This window comes from Bubalus bubalis, chromosome 2 (genome assembly GCF_019923935.1).
Source record: "Bubalus bubalis isolate 160015118507 breed Murrah chromosome 2, NDDB_SH_1, whole genome shotgun sequence".
NCBI classification, from domain to species: domain Eukaryota; kingdom Metazoa; phylum Chordata; class Mammalia; order Artiodactyla; family Bovidae; genus Bubalus; species Bubalus bubalis.
The window spans coordinates 125,310,413-125,330,711 of record NC_059158.1 but is presented as its reverse complement, the minus strand read 5'-3'; the positions used below and the strand labels follow the sequence as shown (position 1 = coordinate 125,330,711).

At 49.5% G+C, this 20,299-nt stretch overlaps 1 protein-coding gene across 17 annotated transcripts in view; it reads left to right on the top strand.

Moving 5' to 3' along the window:
• CLASP1 (cytoplasmic linker associated protein 1) overlaps positions 1–20,299 on the top strand; it is a 268,954-nt gene that overhangs the window by 237,246 nt on the left and 11,409 nt on the right. For 9 of the 17 annotated variants that reach the window (XM_044936533.2, XM_044936531.2, XM_044936518.2 and 6 more), the window contains 5 exons: positions 2,590–2,836; positions 4,886–5,076; positions 6,878–7,006; positions 16,108–16,347; positions 17,635–17,751. In XM_044936533.2, the coding sequence (XP_044792468.1) occupies positions 2,590–2,836; positions 4,886–5,076; positions 6,878–7,006; positions 16,108–16,347; positions 17,635–17,751 (924 nt within the window). The remainder of the gene's footprint in view (positions 1–2,589; positions 2,837–4,885; positions 5,077–6,877; positions 7,007–16,107; positions 16,348–17,634; positions 17,752–20,299) is intronic. The other 8 variants (XM_044936544.2, XM_044936541.2, XM_044936539.2 and 5 more) reach the window with 1 other exon arrangement.

Below are 20,299 nucleotides of genomic sequence, written 5' to 3'. Positions count from 1 at the left end.
AAAGGAATTGAAAGCAAGAACACAAACAGATATTTGTGCACCAGTGTTCAGAGTGATGTTAGTCATAGTAGCACGAAGGTGGAAGCAATCCAAGTATCCATCAACAAATAAATGCATAAACAAAATGCAATATGTACTGCAGTATAGTTTAGCCAGAAAAAGGAACATAATACTATGTATGTGTTAGAACATGAATGGACCTTGAAAACATCTTGCTAAGTGAAATAAGCCAGATAGAGAAAGACAAATACTGTGTGATTCTACTTACATGAGGTCCCTAGAGTAGTCAAATTCATAAAGACAGACAGTAGAACAGAGACTACAGGGCTGGAAGGGCCAGGGAGTTATTAATGGTAACAGAGTTTTGGTTGGGTAAGATGAAAAAAGTTTTGCCCAAAATATGACACAGTGGTAATGCTTACACACCATTGTGAATGTATTTAATGTCACTAAGTTAGACACTTATGAATTAACTGATTTAAATGATTTGACATATATGTCATATATACATACACACACAGTTTTTGTGTGGTTTTTTTTTTACTACGATTAAAAAAAAAAGCCACAAATGCATAGGCATAAAATGAGAGAGATGTATCTTATCGACAAGCACAAATAAAAATTTTGCCATAGGGATCACCAGTGCAGTGTGGCTGCCTGGAAATGTTTCCTCCACTGTTCTGTAGTCACACGTCTGACTTGAGGAAAGTGACCATTTTGCTCTTTCCACTGCAGTCAGCCACACTTTCTCTGCTATCCTGTAAAGGGTGCCAGATAGGCCAGCGTACTCAGAAGAAGGGACCCCGTGAGAATGGAGCCGGTCAGAAACATGACACAAGGGCCAGGGGACCAGAGCTTTAATTAGTTTTACACAAAACTCAGAAATATATTAGGAAAACATTTTCAGAAAATATTAAAGAACTGTTCTTTGACCAGCATAAAGACCAGCTCTGAGAGTCAGAAACACCTGAGGGAAGAGCTATCTGCCTGGGGGATGCTGAGTTCTCTGTAGGTAGAGATCTCATCACTGTAGGGAATATATCAGGGGACTCGCGGGTGGTGGAACTCTAATAGCAGTGGGGTCGTGCACAGCCCCTAGCCCGTGGCCGTTTGCTCTGCCCTGCTACCTGTGCCCCGTTAGCAGGCAGCACTTACTGCGGGGCCGCTGATGGTTGCTGAGCCACTGGTCAGTGCTGCAGTAGGCCCCTCCCCCAAGCAAGGAACTGTCAGTGAGTGACCTTCAGTGGCCCATCCAGCCAGTGGTCAGCGGAATGGTAATGGGCAGGTGGAGAGTGGATTCCGGCCTTCCCCATTCAGGGCCGTCCAGCTCACCCGGCCGTGAGGTGAGCTAGAGAGTGGGGGCACCCAGAGGATATGCTGGGGACTGTGTCCTGCAGGGTTCCAGAGCCCTCACCAAGGCCACCCCCTGGCTTGAGGCAGCCATGAACCTCCCCCCGTCCCCGCCTCTGTGACCTGATGCCAGTGGACATCTGTATAGGACGCAGTCTGTAGGACCTGGGCCCCAGCATCTGGGCGACCTGAGGGGCTTCAGGGCCAGTTGGGTCCTCGGCACCTGGCTCCCTCAGCGATGACAGCTGGACCGAGTCGGGGGACCTCGGCCTGAGGGAGCCGCCAGCTGAGTTCTGTCTCTTAGCAGGACCTGGACCTCAGAGGACGAGAGTTGTGCCTTGGGACCTCACCCTTTTTTGTCAGAACAGAGAATAAGGAACTAAGGGAACTAAGTTAGAGAACTAAGGGAACAGGGAACTAAGAGTTAGAATGTTTCAACTAAAGATGCTGCATGCCACAATTAGGACCCGATGCGGCCAAATAAATAAATATTAAATTAAAAAACAAAAAACCAATAACATTCACTTGGTGGAGATTTACAGGAATGTCATTACATGACCTGATCTCGAGAAAAAGGATTTGACCCCAACAAGTTTGCAATAACTAACCACGCCCCTCCCTCATCTTTCCTAGAAAAGAGATTTGCTGAAAGCTTTGGGAAGTTTCAGGGGTTTTTAAGGCAGGAGCCACCCATCTCCTTGCTTGGCCCTGCAGTAAACCTTTCTCTGCTCCAGACCCTAACATTTTGGTGGTGTTTGGCCTCACTGTACATCAGGCACACAGACCTGCGTTTTGGTAATAGTCTCCAGAGGGTCATCAGGAGCATCCATCCATGGTGGTATGTCAGAGTGTCAGTGAGAGAAAACCCTTCCTGGTGGTGGTAAAAGTATTCCACTGGGGTGTTGGCCTCTGAGGTTCCTTGAGAACTGGGGTTTCAGGTATACAGCTTGTCTTCTCCAGGGGCTCCTCAGAAGTTCGTGGTGCTAATCTCAAAAATATTTGTCGAATTAGTCATCCAGTACCAAGGAAAACAGACATTCTCTGTGAACTAAGGAATGGTTAGATGAAAACATAAGTATGTTCTGTCCCTTTGGAGGTCACTTAGGAGTTAGCTGTTTACAAATGGAAACACTAACAACTGTACTTGTATCAGCAGCCAGATTTCAAGTGAGAAATCTCTGGCTCTGCTAATACTTGTGAAGATTTAGACAAAGGAACTGACAGTGTGCTGTGCCGCAGGTGTCCCGTGACGGTGGCATCGCCTCCCCTGCCATCGAGGGCCGGGGCGGCAGCGAGGTGGTGGAAGGAGGCCGGACGGCTCTGGACAACAAGACCTCCCTCCTCAACACCCAGCCCCCTCGCGCCTTCCCAGGGCCACGGGCACGGGACTACAGCCCCTACCCCTACTCAGACACCATCAGCGCCTATGACAAGACAGCCCTGAAGGAGGCCGTGTTCGACGACGACATGGAGCAACTGCGAGATGGTGAGTCTCTCCCAGCTCAATGCCCCTGGCAGGGCAGCTCCAGGCACACACAGCATGTGGGATGGAGCAGAGAGGCCTGCCTTGCTCTGCTCGTCTGAGGTCCTGTCGTGTGCCCAGGAGCAGGGGTCACATGGAGGGCCTGTGGGGAAGGCTTTGTGAAGAATCAGGCCTCATGCTGGTGGTGATGAGCACGGGCATAGGCAATGGGGACACTGACCGTTTGGCTTCTGGTGGGCATGTCCCCATCCTGGGCTGTGGCCAGGCATCCCAAAACCCTGCAAGGAGACTGCCTGCTGGTCTTGCGCATTACTGGACCTGTGGTTGGGGAAGGGATCTAATGTGCCCTGGGCCCCTGCTGGCTGTGTGCTGGCTGCTGAGATAGAGGGATCCTTCCCATTGTTCCAAGTAGGAAACTGAGGTTCAGAAAGGTAGATTTACTTGTCCCAAGTAGAACATACTTGATACAGAACAGAACTGCTCTGGGTATTTTTCTGACTCTTGTGTTAAGACCATTATTGAGTAACAAGTGAGTGAGTATGTGTTGGTAGGATAGTCATTTTACTTGGAACCTAATTTTTCCTTTTTTTACCTCACTGTCATGTTCATATGTTTTAGTTAATTTTAATTAGTTTTTTAAAGTTTTATATATGTATACTTTGTTTCCAAGCCTGTTATTTTATGTTGTTTTTCAATTTTGAATGAAGACTTCAGTTAGAACCTTAAATCAGAATTCTAAGCAGTTAGCATTCAGCGAAGGCCTACTGTGTGTCAAGAAGGGTGTGGCTTGCCAGAGACACAGAAATGAGACACAGCCCCTGGCCCCAGAGCTTAATGCCTTTCCCCTTTCCCTTAAGGGGAAACCGACCCATTGTGGTGGCAGACGTAGAGGAGAGGGCTGTGTTACCAGTGGATGCTGAATTGGAGGGGAGGGGAGCAGGAAAGGAAGAAAACGGTGCTGTCCGTGTGCCAAGCAGTGATGGGAACGCTGTCCGAAAGCACAGGTAGCTTCAGGGACGTGAGAGTGTGGCCCCTTGGCCTGTGGATTGCTACTCACTGGTGGGGAGCAGCTCAGTTTACCAGCTGTCTGCTGGGCAGGAGGCTAGCAGTGGAGGGCTTATTTGGATTTGTACTTCCTGGGAGCCTTGGACCTTTTCCCCTAATTACTCATAGGATTGATACAGTGTTTAACTTACCCAGTTGTCAGTCTTATTTAAGACAGACGAGACGAGGGTGTCGGCTATAGTTATCCACCAACTGTACACTAAAAGGCTTAAAGGAAAAGGTGGGGTAGCAGGGGAGAAACGAGAGGGTTCTTTAAGACATCAACTTCCTTGGTGTTTGTTCTTCAGTCTTAGAAGGTTAGAGGCTTAAGAAGAGTACAAGTTTTGGTTTCTAATGGTTTGTCTTTGTATTTCATCCATTCTGTTTAAAGTGAGTATTTAAGAGTATTGAGGTCTCTTAAAAGAACATGTAAAGAGAAAGGATATGTTCCTCTGCTGTACAGACCATGGTCAAGTCCCCACAGGCGTTACACTGCATGATGTCGGCAGACCTTGCGGTCTGTGAATAGATAGTCTGTGGGTTGCCTGGACGCTGTAATCCATGTGTGTTTACGCTCTGGACACTGAAGCAGGGAATGAATATTGACGAATCAGATGTGGTAGTGGAGGGCCTTGAGGAAACTGCGCTAAGAGGCTCTGAGGGTAGTGAGGGTGTTCCTGATGGAGCCTGGCTGAGGCCAGATGCAGGGAGTAGAGCTGGGAAGAAGACAGTCCAGGAAGGGTTTTGGGGGGTTCTTCTTGTTTGTCTGAAATAGGAGGGTAAAAAAGTCAGGCCGAGTAGAGAGAGGCACTGCCCGTTGGTCCCTGAGTCCTAGATGCCTCTTTTCACGTCTGTTTTCACCATTGAGCTGGTGAGGGTACCTGCTGAGGGTGTAGAGTGAGGCCAGTGCCACAGGGCGTGGTGTGGGCCAGTGGGGACCTCCCAGAGGCTGGAGAGTAGGGTGGGGTCCTGTCAACAGGGCTGAGCATCTGTCTTGTGTCCCCCAAGTGCCCATTGACCACTCAGACCTGGTGGCAGACCTCCTGAAGGAGCTGTCCAACCACAACGAGCGGGTGGAGGAGCGGAAGGGCGCATTGCTGGAGCTGCTCAAGATCACGCGCGAGGACAGCCTGGGCGTCTGGGAGGAGCACTTCAAGACCATCCTGCTGTTGCTGCTCGAGACACTCGGGGACAAGGATGTGAGCTGCCTGCCTTCCTGTCTGTCCTGGAGCCACGGCTCCCCTCCACTCTGTGCCACGCCTCCCATCCTGGGGCCCCGGCTCCCCTCCACTCTGTGCCATGCCTTCCGTCCTGGGGCCCCGGCTCCTCTCCACTCTCTGTGCTATGCTTCCTGTTGACACCCAGACAGTTCTCAGGTTTTCTGAGCCTCGGTTAGTAAGGTGGTGTTCTTACTGGAGACAAGCCCCGTCCTGGCTTCAATGCGGGGTTTTCTGTAATAGGGTTTGTAGTCGTTGAGGGAAACTTGTTCTTGCTTCAGGTCACTTTCACAAAATGTCTTAAGACTTTGTTAATGTAGAATGTGAATTTTTTTTTTTTTTAATAATGGGCTTTTTTTCTTAGGGGTTTTCTTTGTGGTTCCTATGCAGTTGAGAAATGAGACGTTTGTTTTTGGAAGACCCACTAAATGCTGCCTTCCCTGGGGCTCCCTCTTGGTTCACTGTGCATGTGTTAGTGGTTCCAGCAACAGATTCCAAAAGCAGAGTTTATAACTATTTTCTGTTATCCTCCATTGTTATTTTTAAAATAGAAAGCCTTCTCCACACTGTGACATTTGAACATGACGAACTAGGTGTTCGCACCCGGCCTGGTTCGTCATCTGCACGTGGTACCTCTTAGATGACCCTTCCAGGGGTGAGCACCCTGATCAGAGGCCACCTCCCCCCCACCCACCCCGACCCAGTGTGGCTGCTGTCTTGTGTGGCAGCAGGAATGAGTGTTGAGACTTCCCTGAATTAACCTCTAGAAGAATCCATCTCTGTGCTCTGGGCTTCGTGTAGGCCAGCAGAAACACAAGTGCAGTAAGTGTGGTGAGCAGCTCAGGGACAGGACCAGGCAGATTTCGAGGAAGTTGGCCATGGCCGAGGGTCGGGGTCATGCCAGGGTCACATTGATGGTGACTTTAATGGAAGGCAGGTGAGCATAGGCTGGTGAATGTCATAATGACTCCACTGGTCTCTGCTGCTTAGATTGAGTGGTTTGGCGTAGGGCGTATAAAGGTGGAAGGACGGTGATGAAAGATCTGTCTTCGTTTTTCTTAAAACAAAGTACGTATTGGCTCCTGGAGTCCTTGTACTGGTTGGGCTTTGTCAGGAGAGCAGCAATGTCATGGAAAGGGCAGGGGATGGTGTGTGAGCGTGTGGATTGTGCAGGTGAGTGACAGAGAATCAGGATGTACCGTTTGGCTCTATTTGGTGTAAACTCCATCCTCTTTTGTTGAGATTAGGCGTCTGTTTGGAATGGCTTTCCTCCAGACGCATGACTCGAGCTTTAAGCAGCTCTGCACAGGTTCCCCTCCCCCATGACCTGCTCACCTCGAAGGTCAGGAGTATCGACAGATCTCCACTGTCCTGGTAGGAAAGTCCATGTCTGCCAGGGCAGGTCGATGAGATGTGTAGGTCCTCTTCATCTGTTCTTTTATGTATTTTACAAATATGTACCTAACTCTCAGAAACCCTGAAATCCCCTGGGAGATTGATATGAACTTAATCATCCTCATGCGGGCCTAACTTGGCTTGTGTGGGAAGCCGTCCTGGGGTCTTTCTTAGGTGCTGGGTCCCAGGATGTCCCAGGAGGCACTGCACCTGCCCTCATGGAGCTGGCTGTCTGGGGAGCCTGTTTGCATTCAGCCTGGCATACGTATCGCAGTGCCTGCAGGTGCCAAGAAAGCCCAGGCCTGGGACCTGGTGTCGGGCCCTGCTGACCGTGTGCTCAGGGAGGCGCCGGAGCTGTTTGCTCATGTCTTCTTTCCTCTCGCCCCAGCATTCCATCCGAGCATTGGCTCTCAGAGTGTTGCGGGAAATCCTGAGAAACCAGCCAGCGAGGTTTAAAAACTACGCGGAGCTAACGATCATGAAGACACTGGAAGCCCACAAAGACTCCCACAAGGAGGTGAGCCGGGTCCAGGGTGCACACCCCTACGTCCATCCTGATGTCTGAGCCATGGTGGAGAGCCAGTGCGCCTGCAGGTTCCCCCAGCTGGGCTCTCACTGCTGTCCAGCGCGCCGGGCCCTCCCCCTGCAGTCAGGGCCAGGGATGGCCCCTCGGCCAGCCTCTCACCCTCAAAGCCCCGCTTTCCTTGGTGGCTGTCATCGCATGTTGTCCCCAGGGGAGTTAGGCGAGACTGGCACGTGTGGGTGTCCCCCCTCCCCTGGCAATGCGCTCCACTCTGCGGGCTCTGGGGCCTGGCGGCAGCTCTGCCTGCTCCACCAACTCCTGGATGTGAGAAACTCACTCTGCTGGGGTTCCCGCTCCTCAGGCCTGTCTCAGAACACGCGTTTCTGGGCTCGGACTTGTGTGTAGATGGTGGACAGACCACGCATTGTCCAGTCACTTGTTGAACTGTCCCGGTATCTGTTACTCCCAGTCCTTTGAGTATCGAGAGGCCACCAGAGAGTGGGGAGGTGGGTGGAGCTGTCCTAAAAGAAAATGATTTCAGTGCCACCCTTCCAGTAAAGTTCACTACGGACAACAACCGTTTATTTAGAGGTTTACGAAACTTGATGTGACAGACAATGGGTTTGACCCCTAAGTGAGACATAACCACGTGGTCAGTTCAGTCTTGGCTCCTGTGTGACTCTTGTGAGCACAGTCATGGATTAAAGGAATTGTGATTAGAACAGTTCTTATATTCACAGCAAGAATCAGACCCTAAATTATGGTGTTTTTTCTGTTCAGCAGTTACATGACTGCTTCTGAACACAGACGGTCTGGCCTCCTCAGATTCCCGCCCAACTGCAGGCTCAGCGAGGCTGAGGCTGCTGCTCTGTCCAGGCATGTCTCCACCCAGCAGTCCTAGCAAAACACAGGGGTATAAGCGATAGATGTGTGTGCAAACCACTAACGTATACTTCTAAAGTCTGGCTCAGTGAGCTGATGGTGATCATCATCACTCACATTTGAACAAAACACTTTGCACTTAAAATAACTCTTTTGACACAATGTAAAGACCAGATTAGCTGCTGACAGTCAACATAATTGTCAAGGACCAGATAAGCTGACAGTGGTCAACATAATTGTTACCAGGTGAGGAAGAGGGTCCAGGAGTTCCCGTCCTTTGTCAGGTGATGCACACGTGTCAGCTTTTGGCAGAACCAAGATGCAAACTAGGTCTTGTAAGGGGCAAACAGGCCCATGCTGACTTTTGTTTTAAACCCTAATGGCCTCTCCTTAATGAGAATACATGATCAAAAAATGAAATAAAATGGGTGATCTCTTACATGCATATGATATCAGTTGTTTTCAGCGGAGAGACATAACTGAGAATGTGGCATTAAGGTGAAGCCTTGTGTGGCAGCCCTTCTGCCCTGTGTGGCAGCCACTGGCCATCTCCTTGGGAGATGTCTGTCTTCACAGTGGCTGCCCTGATGTTAACCTTCAGAACCTGGACAGTGGACTCTGACAAGCATACATTACTGGTTGCATGAGGGGTTCTTGTTTTTTTCCCCTGCAAGACAAGAGGCAGAGGAGAGAAGGTTCTCAGCTGTGAAGTCCTTTATGTTGCCCAAGGGACACAAGCAGGAAATACCGCTGCCTGAAGCAAATCTAGCAGCACTTGGTTGTGGGGAATTCTTGTGACCCAGGGTCCCCACGCAGCTGTCACTGGTTTCCTGATAAGGCAGTGGAGGAAACATTGTGTTCTGAAAGGAGCGCCGTTGCTGGCAGGCCTCCCTGCTTTGCATACCTGCAGACTCACCTTGACTTGCTGCCCATGTCTTTTCCCTTATGAAACTCCACGCTGTCACTTTGCCAGAAACTCCTAACTTGGGCACCTGTGTGTTTCTGTTGGCATATGAAATTAACATCACATACAGTATTGCTCTAGTTATTATATTTTCTCACCAGTACATTCAAACATTTATTCAGACATCATTCTCATATTTATTGGAAAGGATCCAAGGTGTTTCTAGACCCAGTTACTAGTCAGACAGAGCCCGAGTCTCTTCCTGTCCAGTTGGCGCTTCCAAAGTGTGCTCATCCTGGGCCATAGCTCCTGGAACTTCCTCCATAAGAAGCTAGTTTTGTGTTCACAGGAGATGAAGGAGATGGACTGGCAGGTTAACAAGGAGCTTCTGTGAGAGACCTTGTCACCACATATGCCCTCCCTTGGCTGCCGTGACAGGGCCCTGGCGTGCTGCACACTAGTTCCAGCCGTGGGCCTGTAGCAGTGAAGGACTTCTTGAAGTATGGTTTCTAATAGGTTGAAACATGTCATACAGCCTTTAGGGAAGATGCTTAAAGCAGGGCTGCTAAGTTGTCTTGCTTTTTTCCCGATAAGCTGAGGGCTGTGTTCTCAGGGTCTTTAGCAGGAGCTATGTGTGCAAAACACTATCACTGAAACATGCCAGGTGCTAAATCTGTCTCATCATGACTCATCCTAAGCTCACATAGACATTTTACAATAAGCAAGATAGAGGATTTGGGGACCAATTTAGAGTTTTTGTTTAAAAAGTTGGTGTTTGTCAGGTTAAGTATGTTTTCATATTCCCTATTTGAATACATAGATTTCTTAAATTATCTAACTCTGTGTTTTTATCTTTTTTGTAAATAAAATTTGCTGTTGCATTTCAACTGCTCATTAATGAAGTTGCTGTGGTTTACAGTAGTGTTAGCTTTTAGCAAACATCTACAGGCGAAGGCCTTGATAGCGACCTTTTTAAGATCCTATGCCCACTCTCTGTTTTTCAAAAAAAAAAAAACTTTAACTTCAGTGCTTCTTATCTTAGAACTTGTAATCCGTCTCTTAGGGCTGGTACCGAATCTGTCCATCAATGATTAAGAGAGGATTTAGATCTGATATGAGCATTAATACTATGAATGCGGTTCTGGGGTCAGTGGGAACACGAATATAGAGATAGAAAGCTGGGTTTTCCATCCAGCATCCGGCCTCCAGCCTTGCTGTCTGTTTGATCCCCATTGTGTAGTATGGCTGCCGCAGAATCAGATAGGGGACGTGAAAGCTCATGTCTTAACACTGTCAAACGCTGTACAGACTTTGCTTCGTAAAGCTGTCTTCAGACATCTGTATCGTCTCAGAGGCAGACAGATGATGTACTAATTATTAATCACTTTATACACATTTAATGTAAGATAGCCGTTGCTCCCAGGCACCATGGCTTACACACAGTAGCCAGAGTATTGGGGTCCTCGGTCAGTGTTCTGTTTGAACTTTAGAGAAGCACCCACTCTGTTTCTTTGAAAATATTCTTTTGAAATCAGTTCTAATGAGGTGAATGAAACTGGAGCCTATTATGCAGAGTGAAGTAAGCCAGAAAGAAAAACACCAATACAGTATACGCATATATATGGAATTTAGAAAGATGGTAACAAAAACCCTGTATGCGAGACAGCAAAAGAGACACTGATGTATAGAACAGTCTTTTGGACTCTGTGGGAGAGGGCGAGGGTGGGATGATTTGGGAGAATGGCATTGAAACATGTATCATATCATATGTGAAACGAATCGCCTGTCCAGGTTTGATGCAGGATACAGGATGCTTGGGGCTGGTGCACTGGGATGACCCAGAGGGATGGTATGGGGAGGGAGGTGGGAGGGGGGTTCAGGATGGGGAACACGTGTACACCCGTGGAGGATTCATGTTGATGTATGGCAAAACCACTACAATATTGTAAAGTAATTACCCTCCAATTAAAATAAATAAATTTATATTTAAAAAAAAGAAAATATTCTTTCCGGCCATAATATTGGCCAACACAATATACCTTGACCATTAGGCTTTGCTTTCACTGACCTCGGCCATGGTAGTGAACATTCAATTACATTTGCCTGTTAAAAGAGAAAAATATCAGCCTCATTGTGGGGTCACCAGATCTTGTTTGCCCCACAGAAGTCTTGGTGCTTAAGGCATCAGAATCCAGCCTCAGGTGGTTTGGCTTCTTTGGGGAAGTTTGATTCTTAAATATAATATAAAACAACCACTGTTATGTCTCCCGGGGTTTTATTTTGAAATCATTTCTAGTTAATTTAATATTTTAAGTTTGCAGAGAATTAAAAAAACTAAACCAGATGAGATTTTTAAAATGGAACTTTTCAGGACCTCTTGGCAAATAGGCGTGCACAAAGCAGTGGTGTGAGAGAGGAAACACTTGAGTGGTGAGCTGATGTTCTGCTTCAAATCCCAGTCAAAATCACTCTGACCATGGCTTCACCAGATCCTTGGCTCTGGAATGGCCCTTAGAAGCTTCTTGGGGCAGCAGCCACGTGTCAATGGGTTCTGGCGAACAGTGCATTGTATGAGTGTGGAGAGATTACTTCACCTCTCTGGACCTTGGTTTTCCTAATCTGTTAGCCCAGGGAGTGGACTGCATGGTTATCTGCGTGTCATCTGGCCTCAAGATAATAGAGGCTGCTATTGAATAACAAGCCTAAACCTTCCTCGATTCCAAATCTCCAGTTTTCTTTGGGCCCAATCTTGGCATGTGGCCAGAAGCCCTATTTCCTTTGTAACTTGTAGCCTTGTAACAAAAAGACAAAACCAGAAACCTATATAGTCGTTTAAAAGGTCAAAGTTGCTGAGCCAGTCTGACACTCATAGCACAAACTCTGGTAAATGTTTTATTATTGGAGGCACAGGGGAGGGAGGTTGGGGAGTGTTTTAGACTTAAAGGAACTTATGGTTTAGTTGAGGTTAGAGCAAAGGACTCCACGAGGGGTCCAGAGAGAAGTGCACTGGGAGTTTGGGGTGGACTGGGAGGGGCGCCCAGGGAGAGCGCGGACAGCAGGGAGTCAGGCAGCGAGCCTGAGTGCGGGCCTTGGGCCGAGAGGACATGTCTGGGCTGGGTCTGCTGGACCAGCATGGCCCCAAGGGTGGCCGGGACGTGTGAGGCACAGTGTCCAGCCCTGAGAGACGGCAGCTGCTGCCCCACAGTTACTCAGGGCAAGGAGACACGGCCCCTCCTCTCTGGTGCATCTACCTCCGAGGAGCCAGATGTGACACCTGCCCTTTACTTCCATAGCCTCAGAAAGAGTGTCTTACTGAGAGAACTTGTCTGGAGAAAGCAGTCAAGTGGTTTGGTGTAGGGCAAATAAAGGTGGAAGGATGATGATGAAAGATCTGTTTAACATCAGAGCCTTGGGGTCTGGAGACTCAGGTCCTCATTCTACGTTGACCAGTTGGTTAGCTGAGTAGCTGGGGATGGGTCTCAGCTCCCTGAACATCAGAAGTGCTGGCACTCGAGGTGAACTGGGGCTACAGGACGCCTGCCCCTTGTAGGACTGACATTCATGTCAAGGGAGTGAGGAGGCTAACGCTGTTCAGAACTGCAGACGCGGTCCTTTTAATCCTCTTCCTCTGAAGTAGATAGACCGGTTCTGAATAGAATTGTGGTTGGGGTTTTCCTGTTTTATGTAAACCAGAAATTGCTGCATTTCTTGAAGTACATGTCAGAAGGCTATTGAAATTTGGGTGAATTAACTGTGGGCTGTGTGTATTGGGCTCCCAACTGGGCTCCCATATTGGCTGAATCTCTTGGTGTCCACACTGGAGTGGCCATCACACTCCTGCATTTGAGGCCAGGAAATACCAGGAGTTGATGGGTTTTGGCAAACGCAGAGGAGCCTTCTGTGTGCTGCCCATCTTCCACCTCCTTGACTCCTCTAGGGACCAGCCAGCCCAGCGTTCCTGGCATCCTCCAGGGCGGCCAGCCCCTCTTGACTCCACAGCTTTGTTCCCTTTTGGCTGTGATTCCACCCCTTGAGGTGGGACAGAGTAAGTCTCCACCTCAGAGCCTTACCACACTTGAGACGGTGTTGCCCTCAATCTGCCTCTTGAGGGGAGAGTGTGATGGCTGTGTGGTTAGAGACCGTTTCATGCAGACTCTGCCTTTTGAAATCGAGCATGTGCATTTTCAAGAGAAAGTCCTCACTAGGTAGGGTAGGGAGATAAAGTGTCACCATCCAGACTGATACCAGCATACTTGATTCAGGTCCCCCCCGCTTCATTTTACTTATGAGGGAAACAGGCCCAGACAGTATAAGAAGCGTCCCTCAGGTTCACCTCACTCATTGGTGACAGAGCTGGGTCCCCGAACTTGGACTCTGAAGCTTTTTCCTTCCCTCCCTCCCTCTGGGGCCAGGCCTGACAGACGGGGACTTGCATGCTGGGTTCAGGTCCCTGGTGGTGACCATCTCACCAGAGAGACAGCCTCCCCACCACGGTGGGCACACATCCCCATCATCTTCCCTGTTTTGTGAGGTCTTCCCAGCTTTTCCCAGAAGGTGGCGCCAGCGTCTCCCTTAGCTTTTAAATGATTGGGACTGAACTAGGTGTACCTTGGAGAAGGAAATGACAACCCACTCCAGTATTCTTGCCTGGAGAATCCCATGGACAGAGGAGCCAGGCTCCTCTGTCCATGGGGTCGCAAGAGTCAGATACGACTTAGCGACTAAACTACTAATACTAAGTGTAGCTGCTTGTCATTTCTGAACATTTGCTTGCTTGTTTATGTTAGTCAGCCAGTTACGCTGGCGTGTCTGTGACAGAGCGCAGTCAGTCTTTGTGAACTTAAAGCATGCAGTTCAAATTGTGACAGGTTCTGTGCTGTCAAAGAAACCTTATCTTTAAGCAAACATTCATCAATATTCTGAGTAATGATCTCATTTTTAAAAAAGTTAGATAAGGAAATTATGCTTTTCCGAGGTAGACACTGTTAATTCACTGACTTTGAAAAAAAAGAATTCCTGTGTTTCTACCACACTGCAGAAAAATCAGGAGAATTGGAACCGTTTTGGCCACTTAGGGTTGGTAATGACCCAGAAGTCTGCCTGACCCCACTCTCTCTCATCGTCTTCACCCTCTCTGAGAACTCATCTTTGCCCCTTCTGGCCACTGTGTCTACCAAAGAGTACTATCCTCCTTTCTCTCTGTTGCCTGTGTTTACTTTGCTCTCTGTTTGCTTACATTTATAATCTTTGCTTCTTATGTTACATAGAACACAGGGGTGAAACTTAAAGTTCACCGTGAGTCAGGCAGCCAGCCAGCAGCCGGGAGCTTGGCATGTAGAGGGAAGTCAAGAGCACCAACCCCCTGTGCCAAAAACAGCGTCTGCCTTGGGAAACTTGCTCCAGCCTCAGTGAAAGAGGGGCCTCAGACGGACCTTGAAGTGCAGCTTCTGGCATTTTCTCTTCAGGCATTTTCAGAAAACCTATGTTTGATTAAATGCTTCCTGCAAGCAACTTCCAGAATTCCTGGAGTTTTATCAGAGGAAGTTCTCCTTGGGTTCAGGTTTCAGCTCCACATACCCGAGCTGGTCTATTTACCAGCAGCTCCCTGCAGGTTAACTCCTGTGACCTGGATGAGAGTGAAGCCTGGAAAGGTTGGTGGGGAGGAGGAAGCCCTCGCGAGAGAGCCTCACTGTGAACCTGGCCGTTTATCTCCCTGTCTGGTCAGTGCCCTTTGCAACCCTGAGGTGCGCTGGGAGGTTCCTGCTTTACTCCTGTCAGGACTTAAGTGAGGCTGCCAGGACTCCGTTCCCAGTCTCTCTCTCCTGCCACCCGGCTATCTCTGCTTCTTAGTGGCCTCCTAAATTGCTCAACATCAGTGTTTTCCAGTTTGGGATATTGTCAATGAAATCATCCAGTATTTTCTGACCCTTTCATTTTTTTTCCCCCCATGTTTAAAAACTAAGACCTCAGATTCCATCAGTTAGTATTACTCAGTTTTCTGACCAGTATGTTGTGACACCTATAAACAGTAATTTCTTACAGTTGAAGGGCATTGGTGTCCCACTGCAGGGCCAGGTTAGAGAAGGGATGGACCCCTCTTCTACCATCTGCCTAGCCGTGTATCACAGGCCAGACACTTGGCTTTCCCAAGTATGCTGTGGACGGACCACAGTCCTCAGGACACACATGAGCTGAGGAAGAAGAAGAGCACTTCATCTAGTGATTGCTGCATTTTGGGGCCCTTCTAACGATATGCTATTGTTCTCCAAACAAACCGATCACGGCGAAAACTAGCCTGAACTCAAGTCTCTTTTCCAGAGGACAGATCTGTTCCCCTTTCATTGTGTCACCCAGAATGAACCTTCTGGGCCTTGTACAGTTGATTTCTCCAAAGCCCAACTTGGTCCTCTGGAGATGTCTTGACTTCCTCCTCATTTTCTGGGCCAGCTCCTCCATTGAAACATGTAAATGCAGATCAGCGAGGCATGCCCTGGAGCTGACTATCAGTGATGAACATTTACATACACACACACACACACACACACACACACACGTGCGCGCACTGTGGGAAAATGAGTTGGACCAACATTTATTAAGCACTTAGTGCATAATGGACACTGTTGGGCATGGGGGACAGAAGGTGGCTGAGATGGGAATTGACCTCCAAGGAGCCCTTAGTCTAGTCGGGGAGACAGTGTCATCAAAGCATGTAAGTGCAGTGGTCAGGGTGCAGCTGGGGGCTCTGTTGAGGTGAGTGCATCCTGCCGGTCAAGTGGCGAGCATAGGTGAGCACCAGTGAGAAAAAGTGAAGGGAGCAGACTGGGCACTCAAGTGGCTGGCAAGGCTCCAGCTCGCCCCACTTCCTTCCATCTGCTCCTGGCCAACTGCAAGGTAGCAGACCCCGCCCTTGGGACCCCACCTGCTTCTGTGGCCTCGCCTGCTGCCTCCTGAACCTTTGCATCCTCGTGCAGCCCCTCAGCACCGACCACCCATCTTGCCCAGCACCACCTTTGCCTCTGAGGCCTGTGCTCAGCTCGGCCGCTGCCACCCAGGAATGCGTGAACACACGAATGCACACAGGTTGGGGAAGGATATTAGGAAAAAATTACCAAGGCTATAAAGTTTCTAAGGATCTTATGAGCTAGAGCACAGAATATGACTCTTTTAGAGTAAGGTTACCTCTTTGCAGCTGCTCTTCCAGCTGCCTCTGTTGGCGTGAAAGCATAGCCAGGGGTGGGGGTGGTGGCGGGGGGTTTCCAGTACTAAGCGCTGTGTGCCTGTCGCTTGGCCTTTGAAATGTGTGTTGCAGTGTGGAGCTCACTCACATGGAGGCATGTTTCAGGTGGTGAGGGCTGCCGAGGAGGCCGCATCCACGCTGGCCAGTTCCATCCACCCAGAGCAGTGCATCAAAGTGCTGTGCCCCATCGTCCAGACAGCCGACTACCCCATCAACCTGGCCGCCATCAAGATGCAGACCAAGGTTGTTGAGAGGATCGCCAAGGAGTCCTTGCTGCAGCTCCTCGCAGACATCATCCCAGGCCTGCTGCAGGTGGGCCCCTCGTGTAGGCCTGGCTACTCAGCGCACAGGGGCCGGGGGGGTGGGGGGGGGGTGGGCCACGCCCTGCGGGACCCTCGGCATCTTGTCTGTCTCTTCTGGCCCCCCCTCCCTGAATGCAGAGGAAGTTCTGGGCGGCTCAGATCTGTGGCCTACAGAATGAACTTTCTGTTTACTGTGCACATGTTTTGATCTTTCTTTGTTGTTCATTCCTTACTGCACGGCTGATGGGCCCAGCCCTGGGCAGGGTGAGCCATGGAACCCAACATCAAACAGTGGTCCTTGTCCTAATCTGTCCAACAAATAGTAATTGAAACTCTTATAAGCGTGAGGCATTGAGTTAAATAGACTCTGGAAGGCAAGGTGCCTTCTTCTTTTGGGACCCTACCTCAAGTCGTTGACAGCCCTCTCTGGGACTTGGTACTCCCGTACCAACAGCTACAGGTCAGGGCCGGTGCTGCGTGCTAAGTTACTGGGGTGGATGTGGGTGATTCTGAGATCTGGGTGGAGGCTGATCTCTAGGTTGAAGGGCTCAGAGAAGAGGTGGTTTAGACTTGGGCCCTAGAGAGAGATTTCAGTGGAGAAAGTAGACAGACATTGGCTTTACACTTAATAAACGCTGCTGTTTGCTGAGCACTGGGCTCAGGAATTTAAACACACACAGCCGAGGACTGGATTATTCCAGGCAGAGGGAAAGGCACAAAGTCTGAAAGGTCCCAAAGGCTGCTTGGAGAAAAGCGGACAGTCCCATCTGGGTTTGGGGAGGGAGGAGGCAGGTTGTGGTCCAGCTGGAGAGGGATGTGGAGGTCCGTCTCACTGCGGAACGATCCATGGACAGTGGAGAGTTTTATCCACAGAGTGAGTGACCTAGTTCTCATTTCTTTAAAGAGATTTGCACATGTGAGATTTGCTTTACCATGGTGAGGAGAAGCCACTTACTTTCCCCCTTAATTTCCTTTTCTCACTGTGTTCTCTCACAACGTTTCTTGGCTGGTGCTGCCAACGTTTTTTGGCAGCTCATGATACAGCATCGTTCTGTGTGGAGGAGACCAGTTCGCCAGCCTCCTGCCTCCCACCCCAAAACCAGCTCACTCTTGACACTATTGTATGTGGCCTCTTGGGGGCAAGAGCTCTCGGGATTCATCAGCAGAGCCCCGGGGCATTCAGACCGCTCCCAGCAAGGCTGAGGTTGAAGTGTGAGAGTGTGGAAACATTGATGAAATACTGTCAGTCAGGCAGAGCTTTGATCTCGCTTTCCTCTCTATGTCCCTCTGGCTGTAGGGTTATGACAACACCGAGAGCAGCGTGCGCAAGGCCAGCGTGTTTTGCTTAGTGGCAATTTATTCCGTAATCGGAGAAGAGTTGAAACCTCACCTGGCACAGCTCACGGGGAGCAAGGTATGTATAGTGTTACGCGGGGGGCCGTGCACCTGGGCCTACCAGTGTGTCCCAGACCCACTGGCCTGCAGTTCTGGGCTCCAGGCAGCCTTTCTCAGCGTGTGTGAGCTAGCTGGGCCTTCCTGTCCAGGGTCGTGTCTCTAAAGACAAGGTGAGCAACTGTGTAGTGAAGTCACCTAGGTACGACACAGTCTCTTGTCACTCCTGTTTTTAACATGATAGTTTTGAACTTCTAATTTATCCCCAAAAGGAAGATGACTTTGTTTCGAAACCAGCTTGTTTTCTGTCTCTGAAACACTAAGGACATTTGCCTGCTGGCTTCACACCTGTCTGGGTGGGCTTCGGGTCCTGTGGGTCAGTGTAATGATGGCTGCCTCTCACTGTGTGCCCAGCGCGTCCCGTGTTCATGATGGCATCTCTGCAGGGTGAGGACGCTGATTCTGCACGTGACCCACCTGAGGGCCCGTGGTGGTCATACTTCCTCCTGTTCCTTCTAGAATCGGGCAGAAAATGAGACAAAGGGACTATTGACTCATGGAAGATGAGAGTGACTAGAGTCCTTGCTGGTTTAAAAATAAGCTCAAATCTGATGAGCCCGCTGGGGAGAGAGGATAGCCACCCTTGATCTCAGGCAGTAGGGGCCAGGAGCTGGGCCGTGGTGAGGCACCTGCCCCGGGGACTGCCTGGGGAAAATGTGTCACCGTAAAGTTACAGAGGGCCCAGGCACGGGTGTGAATACAAAAGCACGGAGCCTGAAATGTCTGGCCTTCCTCCTTAGCAAAGAAGGAAGCAGCAGGTGAAGCCTCGTGGCTTTTCGAGTAGGCCTGTTCCTTTGGCACAGTTGGTGAGCATCTCCGCTCACTGAGTTCTGGGCAGAGCTGGCTCTCCCGCCTTTGTCCAGAGCAGGGCTCACACTCTCAGTTCTGCTGACATTTCGGGGCACTTCGTGGAGGGGGCACCATCCCTGAGGTCGCAGGAGCACACCCCACCCTCACCTGATGTCCCCACACCTGGTCAGGTGTCGCTTTGGGACAGAGTCAGCCTTGGTAGAGAACCACTGGTCCAGAAGAAGATACATCAGCAACTGGGCTGGAAGGTCTGAGCAGAGCAGGTGTGGTGGGGGCTGCTTCACCTGGATCCATTTCCTGTGCTCTCCTTCCCATCACTGCCCCTGCAGAGGTGCTTGCCCAGCCCTCCCTGACCACGGCTTGCAGAACGATGAGCCGAGAGTGCCCAGCAGTGTACGGGCCAGGAGCACCTGCCTCTGCTGCTGCCATCAGGGATCCACAGCTGTTGCATAGCAGCAGTGGGGTCCTCACAGACAGTCTTCATTAAAGGGAATTAGATTTGTAAAAAGGAAAATTCATCCAAAAATAATGTTTTCCAGATCTCGGTTTTCTGGTACTTTCTACTCTCAGGGGTAAGGGAGCTGTCCTGTCATCTCGCTTGACCCCACTAACAAGGGGCTGAGAAAATGTAGGTGTCTTCTCACCCCTGTCCTGTGGTTGACCTGCTGCCCCTTGGAATGGTGGCATAGGGTCTGGAGCCCAGTCCTGATCAGAGCCAGTGTTCCCACCTCCCCACTGATGACATCAGTCAGCTCGGAGTGCTGAGGGAGGCTGACCTGACGCCTGTCCGCTGTGGCAGCACAGTGCTTCTAGCCATTTCAGTTTTTATATGCGATAGTTCCGATGTGTTAACAGGAACTTTGTAAGACTCCAATGCACATCTCCTAAAACAAACAAACGACCCCCTCCCACCCATACCCCCAGAATGGGTAGCTGACGGCATGTGGTGCTAAGTTAGAAACAGTCAAGCTGTGGCTTCCTGTTTCTGTCACCAGGCCTGTCAGAACCCCTTCTACTACTACTTAAATGAAGTTGATAAGTGATATCAGGTTCTGTAGAGGAAGGCCTGATGCAAGGTTGGAGTGCGGGGACTTGTGAGGTGCATCTTAGAAGTGTCCCATTGCCATGGCAGCAATACTAGCTTTAGGATCAGAAAACCTGCTTTCTGGTCTCTGTCTCCCACTTACTAGCTGTATGACTATGAGCAACCTTTCCTTTCCATTCTCTCTCTTGGTAAAATATATGTAATGTGAAATTTACTATCTTAACCACATGTTAGTGTGCAGTTCACAGACACCAAGTACATTCATATTACTCTTATTCATCCCCACCATCCATCTCCGGAGCACTTTTCATCTTGGAAAACTGAAATCCATTAAATAATATTCCCCAGTTCCCCAGTCCCTGTCAACCACCACTCTACTTTCTTGGTGTGAATACTTGTAAGTGGAATCCTACAGTGTTTGTCTATTTGTGACTGGTTTATTTCACTGAGGATAATGTTCTCTAGGCTCATCCATGTTGTAGCAGGTATCAGAATCTCCTTTCATTTTAAGGCTGAATATAGTCTGCTGAATGTACATAATAGCATGTTGCTCGCCCATTTCTTGGTAATGGCCTTGTGGATTGTTTCCATGCTCTGGCTTTTGTGAACATGGGGGTACAGATGTCCTTTGAGACCCCCTGTTAATTCTTTTGGG